Source organism: Momordica charantia, assembly GCF_013281855.1.
Source record: "Momordica charantia cultivar OHB3-1 chromosome 1 unlocalized genomic scaffold, Mcharantia_2.0 BLBB01000001.1, whole genome shotgun sequence".
Lineage (NCBI taxonomy): Eukaryota > Viridiplantae > Streptophyta > Magnoliopsida > Cucurbitales > Cucurbitaceae > Momordica > Momordica charantia.
The window spans coordinates 22857798-22873077 of NW_028275157.1; the positions used below are offsets into that span (position 1 = coordinate 22857798).

Genomic DNA, 15280 nt, shown 5'->3' on the forward strand with positions numbered 1-15280 from the left:
AGTACGGAACCAAGCAATTCAATGGGTCGCTCAAGCATTTAAGATCGTTAAACGTGGATGGGTCTTGAATTCATTACATGACTAACGTTTTCTTACGAGGTCAAAGCGGTCATAGCTCAATGGTAATTGACATATAATTCTAGTTAAGATGTTGTGAGTCCGATCTCTCACCCCTACATAGTATACTTGAAAAAATATATTTTTCTTAAGAAATACAAATATATTTTTTAGTTCAACAATTACACGTAGAAAATTGAACTTCGATCTTTAAGACTTAAGAGATTGAGTTTTGAAAGAAAAAAAGAAGTTGTTCTAACTTAAAATATAATTGAAAAATTAAGATATATATAATTTCACATGTATGTCTATGTCGTAGAAACTACGACAATTTCTCTACATTAGAGTCCCATAGGTAGAGAGACTTATTTTTTCCTCTCTGTAAAGGATGGAACAAATTTATACAAAAATTAAAATTCCATTTAATTATAAATGTATCAATCATTTCATATGCATAAATATTAAAAGGAAATGGGAACTCCCACTTTGTTTTTCATATACCACGCATTGTTAACTTCAAGTTCTAATAAATTATACATCTCAATATTTTCATGAATTAAAGTACTTAACATCAATAATCAATATCATGATTAGTCATAGTCCAAATAAATTTTAAAAATTTTAGAAGTTTTGAATTCAAACTTTTATTTTATATGAAATTATATACTAATTTGAATAACATATTTTAAAGATACTGGATAGAGATTCAAACTCAAGATGTCTTAGACTCTTTAACTATGTTTAGTAGTACTTTTCATACCTTATTTTTTAAAATTACTATAAAAGAGAAACTTATCTAAAACATGTAAAATAAAATTCTTTTATTAATTAAAAAGAAATAGCGAGTGGGAGAGAGAAAGGAAAGTTGGGGTGTAAAACACTAATACCTGCCTTGACAAGCTCGCAACCAGAGCACCTTCCATTTCCAATTTTCCATTTCCATGGTCTCACTTTTGGCAATCTATGACTTCAAAGCCAAGCATATCTCTGTCCATATTCCCAGATGTCCATTTTCTAACCAAACCCCAAAACAAAAGTTTGGATCTTCTCAGTTGGGCTGGGCTTGCGCATTCAAAATTTAAAAGCTCCATTATTCCATATCTGATAGACGACACATACAAACTTAATTTCATTCGTCAAGTTAAATTAGGAAAAAAAGATAAATATTCTTGTATAGATGAATTACAATGCAAGGAGAAATGCACAGAGAAGAGGTGCGCGATTCAGGTGCGGAAGAAAATTGATTTTGTGGAGGTGTTTCGGTAAGAAGAAGACGATGGATAAAATCAGCAGCGAGGAAAATGTAAAGATCAATTGGAGACATTTAATCGGATTACACAACTGGAAAGGCCTTCTGGATCCTCTGGAAATGGACCTCCGGCGGTGCCTAATCCACTACGGCCAAATGGCACAGGCAACCTACGACAGTTTCAACACCGAGAAGGCCTCGAAATTCGCCGGAAGCAGCCGCTACTCGAAGCAGGATTTCTTCGCGAAAGTTGGGCTGGAGAAGGGGAACCCGTACAAATACAGAGTGACGAAATTTCTGTACGCGACCTCGGAAGTGAAGGTTCCGGAGGCTTTTATTGTGAAGCCGTTGTCGAGGGAAGCGTGGAGTAAGGAATCGAACTGGATTGGGTACGTGGCGGTGGCGACGGACGAAGGGAAGGCGGAACTGGGGCGGAGAGACATTGTGGTCGCTTGGAGAGGCACCGTCCGAAGCCTGGAGTGGATCGACGATTTCGAGTTCGCTTTGGTTTCGGCTCCCAAAATATTTGGGGAATCCAGCGACGTGAAGGTCCACCAAGGCTGGTATTCAATCTACACTTCAACGGATCGCCGATCGCCCTTTACAAACAGCAGCGTCCGAGAGCAGGCAAGTCCCATTACCATATCATATGTTTGTTAATGTTAATTATTTAATTTGGTATAATGATTAGGGTTGTTGATTAATTAGGTTGTGGGGGAAGTGAAAAGACTGGTGGAGGAGTACAAGGGGGAGGAGATGAGCATAATCACGACAGGGCACAGTCTAGGCGCGGCAATAGCAACGCTGAACGCAGTGGATATGGTAGCAAACGGAGTGAAGGGCGCGGGCGGGGCGTATGCAGTGCCAGTGACGTCGTTTGTGTTTGCGAGCCCGAGAGTGGGGGATTCGGAGTTCAAAAGGGCGTTTTCAGGGTACAAAGAGCTACGCGTTTTGCGAGTGAAGAATGGCATGGACGTGGTCCCAAACTACCCGGTGATCGGTTACTCGGACGTGGGAGTGGAGCTGGAAATCGACACTCGAAAATCGAAGTACCTGAAGAGCCCCGGGAGCGTGAGCAGCTGGCATAATTTGGAGGCTTATTTGCATGGGGTTGCGGGGACGCAGGGGAACAGGGGAGGCTTCAAGCTGGAGATAGCGAGAGACATTGCGTTGGTTAATAAGAGCCTGGATGCGCTGAAGGACGAGTTTCTTGTGCCTGTGGCGTGGCGGTGTCTGCAGAATAAGGGTATGGTTCAGCAGAGTGATGGGTCGTGGAAGTTGATGGATCATCAGGAGGATCCTGATCCTTGAATCTTGATACCTCATTCATTATTCCTCCTTCGTGTCCCTCTTTTTAAACGGTGAGTTTCTGGTTTGATTTGCACAAACTAATTCATTTACTAGTTTTGTCCACTGGAATTTACATTTGGACCCTCCTCCTGCCTAAGTATATTGTCCAGACATACTTTTCACAGCTTTCCTAACCGATCCCGCAATCCCAACACCCAACTCCTTATTTCAACTAACTGACAACTTACTCTTCTTGGGGTGTGGGTTCCACTTTGAAAGTCTCCGTTTAGCTAGTGTCTACAGATTGAATTACTAGGTTTGGATGTAATTGAAAATTTTTAAAATTGAAAGATTAAATGGCCTAAGAAAAGACCTCTCTAATTCGGTGAATGAGCACACAACAAAGTATAATTTATGAATTAAACAAAATAAATTTTAGGGAAAAAAAAAGAAAATAATTATTCTCTATAGAAAAAAATCAGAATTATATCTTCTCTCTTCACTTCACTTTTGTTCTGAATAGTAAAAGTAATTTCAGTTTCATTTATGAAACTGTGTTTAATAATTTACTTCTTTTTAAGTAGAAAATATAAAACAAATAAATTATTTAGAAAACCGCTTTACTTCAAAATTCAAAAAGGATCCTTATTGCCAACCGCACATTTTAATAATTACTAATAATAATATATGATCTAAAATCTCAAAAGCGCTTCTATATTGTAAACATTTCTATTTTTTACTGTTAAAACGAGTTTGGTTTATTGGTAATTGGCATATACCTCCAACTAAAAGGTTGTTAAAACTGCTTCTCTTCAAAGATCACATCTTTTTGTGTTAATCTTTTTCATATATGCTTTAAAATGTTACTTAAAAAAAATATTGTTATCAAATAAACCTTGCATAATTAACGTAGGTTCTCATTCAAAATAAATTTAAGCACTCCATTTTACAAATCAACTTGAGCATAGCTGATAGCTTAACTGGTTAAAGTATATATTAAAAAAAAATGGAAGATGGGTTAAACTCAAAAAATAAAAAATACATTAAGTTGGTATCCAATTTAGACCCATTCTCTATCTTATAAATTAGTTTTAATTTTCTCTCTTTGGACACAACGTTATGATTTTCACTTTGTTCTTATATTCTTAACCGGCTTTAAAAATTACTTGGTAAAAAGAAATGAGCACAAAAATAAATTTCTTACCGAACAAACCTCTAATAATTATGCAGTACATGATTTCATCCATGTAGATTCATTATGCAGACATGTCTTATAAGCTAACTTTGAATTATTTGCAGTGCAATTCCAACAACCAAAAAGTCAAAACATATATGACTATTTGAGAGGTAATTTCGATTTTGGGACATACGATTTTTGGCCTGTTTGTCAAAATCTACCCATTTTATCATTAGATTTCAAATTTATTTAAACTACATTAATTTTTTTTCTTTTAAACCACTCCATTTTTTAGAAATTTTCATTTAAATTACATTATTTTTAAACTTTGCCCAAGATACAACAATCAAAATTTAAATAATAAATTTGTATTTTAACGTGATAATAAAAGTTCATGTACGAAACACATATTTTAACCTTATATTAAAATTTGAATCGCTTTCGTTTTGTGGACATTTCGGAATCGGCACCGATGCCTCGACAAACTTGCCGGAGCAGAGCAGTTGCTGGATGTGGACCAGAGGCGCACACTCGTGAGTCCAAAACTTGCTTTCGCATCTAAATCGCATTCTTGTGAGAACTTAAACATCTATTTCAATTGCGTCTCTCAAATGTTTGATGAAATGCCCCAGAAAATTTAGTCTCCAGGAGCTGTTATTTACGCAATCGAACCCAGTTTAATTTCAGGACAGAATCTGTGACGAATCCTTTATGCTAGTCTGGAAGCCTAAATTCTTCTTCTGGACTTCGAAACAGAGATTGAATTTCCACGTCTTATCCACTGTATCTCATTTGCCTCCTCCGCTCTCTTCTCTTCCACCGACGCCTGGGATCAACCAAATTAAGCAAGCCCATGCTCGCAGTGTCGTTTTTGGCCTTGCTAATGATGGCCGCATCATGGGTCACCTCCTCGCTTTCCTTGCCATTTCTTCCTCTTCTCTTCCATATGAGTACGCCTGGTCAATTTATCAGTCTATTGCTCTTCCAAGTGTTTTTGCCACCAATAACATGATCCGGTGCTTCGCGAAAGGGGACTTACCTCGCGAGTCGATTTCTCTTTACTCACACATGCGCCGAAGTTTTGTGGAGCCTAATAAACATACTCTGACCTTTGTGTTGCAAGCTTGTAGCAACGCTTTGGCCATCTGCGAAGGGATTCAAGTTCAGACCCATGTGATAAAATTTGGTTTTGTCAAAGACGTTTTCGTTCGGAATGCGTTGATTCATTTGTATTGTACTTGCTGCAGAGTCGAATGTGCTAGACTGGTGTTTGATGAAATTCCCGGTGGTCGAGATGTAGTATCTTGGAATTCAATGATAGCTGGTTTAGTTAGAGATGGACAAATTTATGTTGCAGAGAAACTGTTTGTTGAAATGCCCCATAGAGATGTGATCTCATGGAGCACCATGATATCTGGCTATGTCCAAAATGGGCAACTGGAGAAGGCATTAGACTGCTTTAAAGAGATCAGGGAGCAAAAAATGAGACCAAATGAGGCAATATTGGTGTCCTTGCTCGCAGCAGCAGCCCAACTGGGTATGCTTGAGTATGGAAAAATGATCCATTCCATTGCAGACTCGTTGAAATTTCCAATGACTGCATCTCTTGGCACAGCACTAGTTGACATGTATGCCAAATGCGGGTGTATTGACGAGTCCAAATTCTTATTTGACAGAATGCCACAGAAAGATAAATGGTCTTGGAACGTAATGATTTGTGGGTTGGCGTCGCACGGCCTTGGGCAAGAAGCACTTGCACTATTTGAGAAGTTTACAACTGAGGGTTTCTACCCAGTCAACGTGACATTCATTGGAGTGTTGAATGCGTGTAGCAGAGCCGGTTTGGTCAGCGCGGGAAGACATTTTTTTAAGCTTATGACGGACACATATTGCATTGAACCAGAGATGGAACACTATGGTTGCATGGTTGATCTCTTCAGCCGTGCTGGGTTAGTTTATGATGCTGTTGAAATGATTGACAGGATGCCTGCTGCTCCAGACCCCGTCTTGTGGGCGACGGTGCTTGGTTCTTGTAAGGTTCATGGATTTGTAGAACTGGGTGAGGAGATTGGGAACAAGTTGGTTCAAATGGATCCCTCTCACAATGGGCATTACGTCCAGTTATCCAGTATCTATGCCACACTAAGAAAGTGGGAAGATGTAAGCAAGGTTAGGAGACTAATGGCTGAAAGAAACACTAACAAAATTGCAGGATGGAGCTTGATTGAAGCAGAAGGCAGAGTTCACCGCTTTTTCGCGGGAGATAAGGAGCACGAGCGATGTACAGAGATCTACAAGATGTTGGAAATAATTGGAGTACGAATAGCAGCAGCGGGATACTCAGCAAATCTTTCATCTGTACTACATGACATAGAGGAAGAAGAAAAAGAGACTGCCATTAAAGAGCATAGTGAAAGGTTGGCAATTGCTTTTGGCTTGCTGGTGACTCGAGCTGGGGACTGCATTCGTATTATCAAGAATTTAAGAGTTTGTGGAGATTGCCACGAGGTAAGCAAGATAATTTCTCAAGTCTTTCAAAGAGAGATAATTGTTAGAGACGGCAGTAGATTTCACCATTTTAAAAATGGTAGTTGTTCTTGTCTAGATTATTGGTGAAAGATGGTGTGACCCTTCCAAGTTCCGAATCAAATTATTTCGTTAAGGCAATCACAAAAGATATTTTCATGATTGAAGGGTGAGAAGTTGTCGATCAAATCCAAACATTCATGTTAAGGCAATCACATAAGATATTTTCATGATTGAAGGGTGAGAAGTTGTCAATCAAATCCAAACATTCATGTAGATGCAGAGTAATTTAACATGTGAAGATGTGAATTCAAACTTACGATTTTTTGTTCGAGATATATACCTTAAATTAATTAAGCTAGATTCAGATTGGCAGATGCAAGATTTATATTAGAGGTTTAAAACTTCAATGCAACTCAGACTCTCAAACTAATTAACAATATGAAAGAAAACACGAGTTTACTGAGAGAGAATATCATACTATTGAAACCCTGGGGCTCCGGAGCACTTCACATACAAAGCATAAGATTACAAGGAAAATAAAATGGGAGTTCAGAGCAATTGAGGTAAGTTTGTTGTGGCATTTTGTGAAATGCATGAGGTTGTGATTTGAGGAATAGTGTATGGGCCTTGTAACAGACCAATAGCAATTGCCCTATAGGCTGCTTCTGTTAAGTGGATGCCATCCCAACAAACATATTTGGAAGGATCAGCACACACTGTCTTAAACTTTGGCGGCAATATTCCATAATTTGTATGTTTCTTAGATGTTTGATCCTCCAACACCAAACAAGACTGCAAGGTATTTGTAAATCCTGCAAAATATATTACACATTCAAAAACTTAGGAGCAAGCCATTGAATTATCCAAAACGTGCTATTTCAGAAGGAAGGAATCAAGATTATACTTACCAAAATCTTGTGGGGCATTAAAGAAACGCATGGCAGAATTGTGATAATCTGCATAAATTAAATGGACATGAGGATAGTTGGCTCGAATTTGTTTCAATTCTTCTTTAAGAAGTTCATTGTGGTACTCGGAAAATTCATTCAGCCACTCCAAACAACCATTTTCTGAGTTTTTTACTGAAGTTCCATAAAGTTTGAGATAAGTTGGATTACACCCGATTGGAAGGTTCCCAGGAACCATTAAAGTTTCGGCACCCAATTTAATCAACTCCTGCAGTACCAGAGAATGTTACGTTATTAAAATAGTATTTTAATAGTATACTTCTGTCTTTGATCCATTTTAATTTTACTTTCAAAACATTAATTTTGATTCTCTATTTAAAACGTGACCACTTTAATGAGTCCCTATTTAAAATTTTTTAACACAAATTCTATTTTACGCAATGAAACTTTTTTAACACAAATTTATGACTACATTTCAAGAAATTTAGTAAGTGAAGTATCGTTGTGGTAGAATTATGATCGAAAAAAAGGATAAAAATGAAAATAAAAAGATCAAACTGATCATTTTTAAAGATACAAAGACCAAAATTGACGTTTCCAAAGTACAGAAATCACTAAAATAAATAGAAGTTAAAAATAATCTAGGAACCAAAATAGATGTTTTGAAAATACATGGACTAAAATAACTAAAAAGTGAAATTACATGAAAAAAAAAATGAATGTTTTTTAAAATAAAAAAGAATAGGATTAGGATCTATTCTAGTTTTCTTTATTAAATTTGGGTTGAGCGTTAGGAAAATGTGGGAAATAGTAGAAAAGAATAGGGTCATACAATGATAGTTGAAGCAATTTGTTTAACCACTAATGGTACGAGTGACTTAATATCTTCAAAGCTACGTCGCTCAAAGAATGGATCATTGTAGTCATTGCCTCCTATTTCTCCAACGAGAACCAGTGAACTTTTTAGGATTTCTCTGCACCCTTTAAATCAAATATTACATTAAACATAACATGATTAATCATAGTCTATATTGCAGTGATGGAAAATCTTAACGGAAAATATAGGTAGAATGCTCTATTTACTATTTCCTTTAATTATGTAACTGACACCCAGAAGGGAAGGGAACTCACTTGCAGTTGAAGACGATCTGCAGACTGAGGAATATGCGTCCCTGAACCATTCCAATTGGACCGCCAGAGAGTAGTTGGTATGTACTTTACAACTCATATTTTCTCGGAGAAACGACGCATCCAGCGCGGTGGCTCCGGCGACTGCGAAATTCAGTCCCTTCTCAAAATCCTCAGCCGTGATCCCCTTTCTTCTGACACCCAGATACGGCTGTACCAGTGGAAGCCCCAGCGATTCGGCTGTAAAACCATTAATTAACACGTACGCGCCCATCACAATATATCATCGTGTCAAAATATATAAATATATCAGATTAATTAAACGATCAGAGTCGTCGGTAGTCAAAAAATCGAACCAATGAAGTCTAGAATCAGACGGCCGTCGGAGCATCGCCCGGTGGGGCGGCGGAAGAAGGTCTCTCCATACGGAGCAAAGCAAGACTTGTGAGGTTCGCCGGAAGAACATTCGTCGAACAGATTTCCCGTATCGGAAAGCGAATCGCCAAAATTGAAGATGGAGCTGTAGCCGCATCCAGAAGCGCGTGGAGCGAACGCAAAGGCAGACGAAACTGCGATAGAAAATATGATCAGCGATATGATAGAGGAAGAATTCGACGAATCCATGGAGGAGAAAGCTCTGATTTAATTTCTATCAGAAGTCAGAGGAGGAAGACGACGATTTGGTAGATGGAAGATAAACAAATTCATTCTGATTGAACTTCAACATCGAGATCCACCATCTTCCCCACACAATGTAACATGTGACGTGTGGATGAGTTGTATATCATTTACCCAAAAAATAGTAGTTAATTGCATAACAGAAATTACTTTTTTAGTTGACAAATGTAGCAAGTATATATCTATACTATATACACACATATCTGGATGTCGAACCCAAATTAAAAAGAAAAAAAAAAACTTAAGATTATATCATTTACATTAATATAATGTAATTCATATTCAATATATCACAATTGATATATATTTCAGTTATATATAACTAATATACATATTTTATATTAGATATATTCCATAATATCGGTCAAAGCAAACATAGCTCAGCGGTAATTGACATTTATCTCAAATCAAAAAATTGTAAATTCGAATTCCCTCTTCAACATATTATACTCATAAAAAAAATATACATAATATGAAGTAGAATAAATATATTAATAATATAATTGATATATGAATAAGAAATTTATAAATCTTCTACTCGAATAAGATTTAAAATGTGAAGTACATCATCCATATATTTAGTGTGACTAACTTACTTTTATATATGTATGTATGTATATGCATGCGAGAGTGATAAACTTATATAATTTATATACTTGATACTTTAACAAGAAACCTATAATATTACTTCAATTAAAATATTTAATTTGAAAACGATTTAATAGAAATATACTGTAATATTAAAGAATATTATTCATATATTTAGTGTGACTGACCTAAACTTCATATTAGGTATGTTAGTCATATACTTCATATTAGATATATCAGCTATATAAGTGATATCCTAAAATGAAATATATCACTGTTATACTTGATATATCAATTAAAAAAAACTATAATGTTACTTCAACCAAAATCTTAAATCTCGAAGAAGAATTATTAGTGATATATCTAGTGTGAAGTATATCATTCATATATTTAGTGTGATTAATAGACTTCATATTATGCATATTGGTTATATCAATGATATACTTTATATTTGGTGTATTAATTATATAATAGATATACAAAATATATCAAGTATGTCAATAATATACTTCATATTAAATATATCAGTTATGTTACTAGCGTGTATAATATGAAGTAGATTAGTAACAAGGGCAAAATTGGAATAGCAAATAAAATGAAAATATGACTTTAAAAATATTATTATATTTGCAAGACTAAAATTTTGTTACTATATTTGTAAATATGATAAATATTTTTGCTATCCATTAAAAATTTTCCTAAATTATTGTCAATAGAGGGATACAGGTGAGAAGAGGTGGTGATGAGTCTCATATCTTGCTTATATTAAGGTCTCCCAGCTTTGTTAGTATAATTTTTTAGGCCTTGTTTTTGAAATGAATGAAGAATCGGAATTAAATCAATTATAATGAAAATATTGTTTTTTTTTATATAGTTTACTTAGAATTCTGGAATAGAAATTATAAATATACTGATATTGTTTACAAAAACTGTCTCGAAACGAAATAAGAATAAGATATTTAACCATTACTAAAATACTTCTTTCTTATTTTTATTAGCTAATTATAAATAATTAACAAAAATTATGCTAATATGATTTTTAATTAAAATAATAATAATAATAATTTATTTGAGTTCTATTTACTAATAGTAAATATTTGTAATTATAATAATTTATTTAATATTAACAAATATATATGTAATTGAAATTATATGAACTAAAAAAGTAAAATATAATATTGATTGCAACAATTATCATTGATGAAATTATTTTGTTATTTTTATATGTAATAAAAATGAAACCATATATCAATATTAATTAATAATGACAGAGTAAAAATAGAATAATTTATAACTTCAATAGAAATTTACAAATAAAATCACGTTGATAATTTGTTGTTAGAAAAGAAAAAGAAATTATTAGTGTTAAAAAAAACAAAATAAAATACAAAATAAAGAGTTATGAGTAGAGATAAGGTAAAAATGGTAAAATAATTTTAAAAAATGTGTGGGTCCAGGGAATAAATAATGTGAATGAGATTGATTTTAGAACAATTGATTTTTAATTTTAAGGTATGCTCCACCAATTAATTCTATTTGGTAAATACACCATCCAAGGAGTTGAATTGTTTTAAATTCATAATGAATGAATTAGGTAAGATTTCACATCATTAAAGCTAAATTGGATTCATTACTATAATAATATGAATACTAATTTTGTCACAAAATATATAATTATAATATACTTATTAATTTATCTTTGATTTAAAAAGTAATTAATCCCTAGAGTGGAGTGAGTCCCCACCCGTTCTATCTGGTTCAGGTTCATCTCTATTAACGTAATCAAATGAACTGTAAAAGGACAAAGATGCTTCAAGTCTAACACTTAGTTTTGGTCACCAACCAGAGTAGTCCATTAAATTTTGGTTCCCTCCTGGCCACATTTTGTTGGTTGTAGTATCCACATTTTTATATAATATCACAATAAAATCGACAAAATATCAACAAAATATAATTAATATAGAGACAATGTTAATACTAATAATTTTAAACTAGTTTAAAAATGATAAAATATTTATTTGCTAATTTAATTTTTCAGTTTCGTAATTTTTTCATATCTATCCATCAACATCAATAGATATTTCTATAGACATTTTTATAAAACTGAGAATTTGACATTTATATCGGTATCACGTTTAAAATCTTAGATAAAACATAAAATGTTTTAAATGATTGAACACGGTGAGGGAAAAAAAAAAAAGTGAATCCCACGACAAGCAAGCATTTACAGCCGATCCAAAGAAGCAGAGTAGGTTTCTCCATCTTAATAAACAGAATGAAAAACTGAGCCTACTTTTATTCGCCAGTTAACGTTACTTCATCCTTCAGCAGTCGCTATTGAGGATTTGGAGGGCGGCTGTTTGCAGAAGCCACGCGAGAGCCCCATTCTAGCAGCTCTTTGCTCGTGTCATCCTTATGCACCAAAACTTCAATGAAACACAGAGATTCTTTGTGTTCGCCGCTTGCGGTCGATATCGCTTCTATCAGTTCTTGCTCGGTTCGTACCTGCGGATCCAACAAGTTAACTTAAATCATCACTAAATTCAAAAGCATACATTACTGAGTTAGAGTTAGAGTTAGGATGTCAAACCTTGGCAGTCCAGCATTTTCCTTGGCCATTGTGGATGGCATCAACTAGTCCAGTGTAATTCCAATTCTTTATCACATTATATGGGCCGTCGTGAATCTCTACTTCTATGGTATATCCGCCATTGTTGATTAGGAAGATGATGCTCCTCTGCCCACATCGGATCATCGTCGAAATATCTTGAGCTGTTACCTGAAACTCAATGTTCAAACTTGTCTCAATCAGTACAAATAAAAAACTACGTTAGTGAAACAAAAATGTGTTTGGTTTACAAACCTGGAAACTCCCATCACCGATGCAGGCGATTATACGCTTATTTTTAGTGGCCTGAGCATATCCGAGAGTGGCACCAACAGACCATCCAATGGATCCATATTGCATCTGGAATTCAAACCTGAACATAGAGCCACAAAAAAAATGGGATCACAACTCAAGAAAAAACAAGAAACCGCAGCAGCCCATCAAAGGTCTAAAACTTAATTACCCGCAATTTTCAGGAAGGCGAAGCTTCTGACAGTTGAACCATGAATCGCCCGTTTCAGCAATTACCGCAGTCTCTCCAGACAACATATGCTGTTGGAAAATAACAAAATTCACCCTCCTCAAGCAATTGAAAATTTTAAAATATATATTCGAAGTTTCAATTTTTATCCTGTGGGTGTCGTGTGGCTAGGCTAACCTGGATATGTTTGAAGAGAACATTGACTCGTAAAGGTTCGTCCTTTGCATAGTTTAGAGGCACGCCAGGAGGGACAAATATTCGGTGGTGATTCTCAAGAGCAGTGGGGTTTTTCTTCACCCTCTTGGCTAATGCAGTAAGAAAATCAGCTATGAAAACCCAGCCGAAGGAGGGGCCGTTGCCGATGGTCACACGGGTCTCATTCACAATCACAGCCTTCTCCTTTTTGACAAGCAGAGAGTATCCAACAGAGCTGTAATCGTTGAAAATTGGGCCAACGAATACATAAGCATCGGCAGATTCAACTATCTCCCCACAGAAGCTGGTGCTCACAGCGCCCCAGTACGTCCCTATGAACTGTGGATGGTGCTCTGGCACCAGGCCTTTCCCCGACGGCATAACCGCGATCGGGTATCCGCTCGCATCGGCCAGCTCGACGAACGCCCGTTGTGCCTTCGCCACTCTTAGCTTCGGCCCGCCCACAATCACCGGCTTCACTGCCTTGTTCAGAAAATTTGCAGTTGCTTCAACTGCTGCTTCTAACCCGCACTGGTTGCTTATCCTGCCGTCGTAGGTATACAAATTCTCACACTTACACACACACATATATATACTTTTAAGCACATGCAAAATTCGATTCAATAGTAATATGAATTACCAAATTATAACATATCATTAATTGACTCATGATAAGGTTTTGAGTTTTTTCAATTTATAGAAGGAAATGGTCATACTTGGGAGCAAGACAGAAGGGGACAGGATCTCTGGCAAAAGTAGGATGAGCAATTCCAGGAAGATTGCAACTTATGCTTATATAGACTGGCTTGCTCTCCTTTAAAGCAGTTGAAATCGCTGTGTCTATCAACTCATGCGCATCATCCAAATCATTCACTATCGCCTGCCACCACCACATTCCCACTTTAAACCAAAAAACAAAACAGAACACTGAAATAACCATTCACTTTTGCTTAAATTGGCATTTATTCAGCCTTTAATGTTAAACCCACAAACAAATTGTAACCAAAATTAAAATCCTCGTATCTGATTGTTACCTGAAAACAGGTGACTGTTCGAAAGCATTGAAGCTCCTGGGTGAAATCGGGAAGCCCAATTGTGTGATGCAAGATCCTGTTAGTACCATAATCGTTCGAATTGGGGCCACCCACAATACAAATCACGGGCAAATTCTCGCTGTAGGCTCCAGCAATAGCGTTCAGCACGCTGAGCCCACCAACAGTGAAAGTGACCACGCACGCGCCGACGCCCTTGGCTCGAGCGTAGCCGTCGGCGGCGTAGCCGGCGTTGAGCTCGTTGCAGCAGCCGATCAAGTTCAGTTCTGGGTCTGATATCAAGTGATCTAAAAGGGTCAAGTTGAAATCTCCGGGAACAGAGAACACGTCGCCGACTCCAATCTCTACGAGCCGGCGCGCGAGGTGGCGGCCGAGCGTGCCGCTCGAGGCATTGGGAGCCACCGGCAGCGGCAGTGGCGCCGAAGTGGGGTGGGAGGCAGAGGCAGAGGCAGAGCCAATGGAATTAGCAGCTTCCATGTGAACTGTGAAGGGAAGATGAGAGGTTTCTATTGTGGGTTTTGGAGTTGTTGTAATTACTAATTATAGAGGATTGGGAAAGCCTTGAAACTGGAGATGGGGTTTCTGAAACCATGGGCGATGGGATGATTACTTTTTAGTATTTAGAGTGAAGTCCAGCACTTGTCGTCGTGTGAGAAAAAGAAAATGCAGCGTTTGCAAATTGCAACCGGTGGATCCTTTTAATTTTTTAATATGTTGAAACTTGAAACCACGACCCATTTGAATTACAACCTGTTTGTCAGCACTGTGGTTTTGGTTTTGTTTTTGGTTTCGGTTTCAGCTGTTTACAATATTCCTTACTTTACTTCTACCTGCAACTTGCACTGTGAAGTCCGACCAACAGATCTTGGTCTAATCTGGTGCACCACTGTTTTGATTATTCCTCTCCATCTTCGATAAAAAAAAAACTTTTCCCATTATTTATTCACATAGTTTCAAAATATATCATTTTCAATATTTTTTTAGCACAAAATTAGTATTCATGTATCTCGTGCATCTGAAGGACAAAAAGACTTGACACTCAAATCAGTAGAGGTCCAAGCTGATTAATCTAAGAGGACATTCTCGAGAAGATTTTCTACACTATGGTAGTATAGATACTACTACTATTCATTGTGTTCAACATCAGCATCATTTGAAAATGATGTACATATATTAAAAAATTATTTATAAATGAAAAATTGTAGTGTGAATAGTTGGTACTGTCGTTATACCAAAAATTTTCTCGTCTTCACCGTTAAAGAGCCAAATACTTTCTTTTCCAATATCTCGAAAAATTTATGGTACTATAGGAGTACCATACTCTCTTCTATTTTCTACTT

At 36.3% G+C, this 15280-nt stretch overlaps 3 protein-coding genes and 1 pseudogene across 5 annotated transcripts; 2 read left to right on the forward strand and 2 right to left on the reverse strand.

The window, feature by feature from the left end:
• Nucleotides 1-980: 980 nt before the first annotated feature.
• LOC111012407 (phospholipase A1-IIgamma) lies at nucleotides 981-4034 on the forward strand. Of its 2 annotated transcripts, XR_002601567.2 has the most exons (3): nucleotides 981-1933; nucleotides 2015-2667; nucleotides 3896-4034. XR_002601567.2 is itself a non-coding variant. In XM_022286552.2 (2 exons), the coding sequence occupies exons 1-2, from the start codon at nucleotides 1235-1237 to the stop codon at nucleotides 2615-2617; spliced, it is 1302 nt and encodes a 433-aa protein (XP_022142244.1). In that variant the 5' UTR covers nucleotides 982-1234; the 3' UTR covers nucleotides 2618-2784. The 2 variants fall into 2 exon arrangements, 1 of the variants encoding a protein (XP_022142244.1); XM_022286552.2 differs by lacking the exon at nucleotides 3896-4034 and having other exon boundaries at nucleotides 982-1933; nucleotides 2015-2784.
• Nucleotides 4035-4165: 131 nt separating this feature from the next.
• On the forward strand, nucleotides 4166-6461 carry LOC111012454 (pentatricopeptide repeat-containing protein At3g62890 pseudogene; annotated as a pseudogene). Its single transcript, XR_015790257.1, has 2 exons — nucleotides 4166-4346; nucleotides 4450-6461. The product of XR_015790257.1 is annotated as a pentatricopeptide repeat-containing protein At3g62890 pseudogene (transcript).
• A 243-nt stretch (nucleotides 6462-6704) lies between these two features.
• On the reverse strand, nucleotides 6705-9103 carry LOC111012455 (GDSL esterase/lipase At1g28600). Its single transcript, XM_022286611.2, has 5 exons — nucleotides 8695-9103; nucleotides 8342-8578; nucleotides 8043-8191; nucleotides 7211-7478; nucleotides 6705-7114 (listed from the first exon to the last, which is right to left on the reverse strand). Exons 1-5 carry the CDS (start codon nucleotides 8960-8962, stop codon nucleotides 6852-6854), a joined length of 1185 nt encoding a protein of 394 aa, XP_022142303.1. The 5' UTR covers nucleotides 8963-9103; the 3' UTR covers nucleotides 6705-6851.
• A 2593-nt stretch (nucleotides 9104-11696) lies between these two features.
• On the reverse strand, nucleotides 11697-14633 carry LOC111012435 (pyruvate decarboxylase 1). Its single transcript, XM_022286582.2, has 7 exons — nucleotides 13923-14633; nucleotides 13605-13768; nucleotides 12871-13432; nucleotides 12676-12764; nucleotides 12468-12585; nucleotides 12195-12383; nucleotides 11697-12109 (listed from the first exon to the last, which is right to left on the reverse strand). Exons 1-7 carry the CDS (start codon nucleotides 14415-14417, stop codon nucleotides 11939-11941), a joined length of 1788 nt encoding a protein of 595 aa, XP_022142274.1. The 5' UTR covers nucleotides 14418-14633; the 3' UTR covers nucleotides 11697-11938.
• Between the last annotated feature and the right edge of the window lie 647 nt (nucleotides 14634-15280).

What these genes read in the sequence shown, in the direction of transcription:
- LOC111012407 (XM_022286552.2), top strand. Translation starts at nt 1,235, where the DNA reads ATGAATTACAATGCAAGGAGAAATGCACAGAGAAGAGGTGCGCGATTC. An exon ending in ACAGCAGCGTCCGAGAGCAG is followed by an intron (nt 1,934 to 2,014) that starts GCAAGTCCCATT and finishes TTGATTAATTAG; the next exon opens with GTTGTGGGGGAAGTGAAAAG.
- LOC111012455 (XM_022286611.2), bottom strand. Translation starts at nt 8,962, where the DNA reads ATGGATTCGTCGAATTCTTCCTCTATCATATCGCTGATCATATTTTCT. An exon ending in TCTGATTCTAGACTTCATTG is followed by an intron (nt 8,579 to 8,694) that starts GTTCGATTTTTT and finishes ATGGTTTTACAG; the next exon opens with CCGAATCGCTGGGGCTTCCA. An exon ending in AAATTGCTTCAACTATCATT is followed by an intron (nt 7,479 to 8,042) that starts GTATGACCCTAT and finishes CTGGTACTGCAG; the next exon opens with GAGTTGATTAAATTGGGTGC.
- LOC111012435 (XM_022286582.2), bottom strand. Translation starts at nt 14,417, where the DNA reads ATGGAAGCTGCTAATTCCATTGGCTCTGCCTCTGCCTCTGCCTCCCAC. An exon ending in TTCTCTTCAAACATATCCAG is followed by an intron (nt 12,765 to 12,870) that starts GTTAGCCTAGCC and finishes ATTTTCCAACAG; the next exon opens with CATATGTTGTCTGGAGAGAC. An exon ending in CGCCTTCCTGAAAATTGCGG is followed by an intron (nt 12,586 to 12,675) that starts GTAATTAAGTTT and finishes CTCTATGTTCAG; the next exon opens with GTTTGAATTCCAGATGCAAT.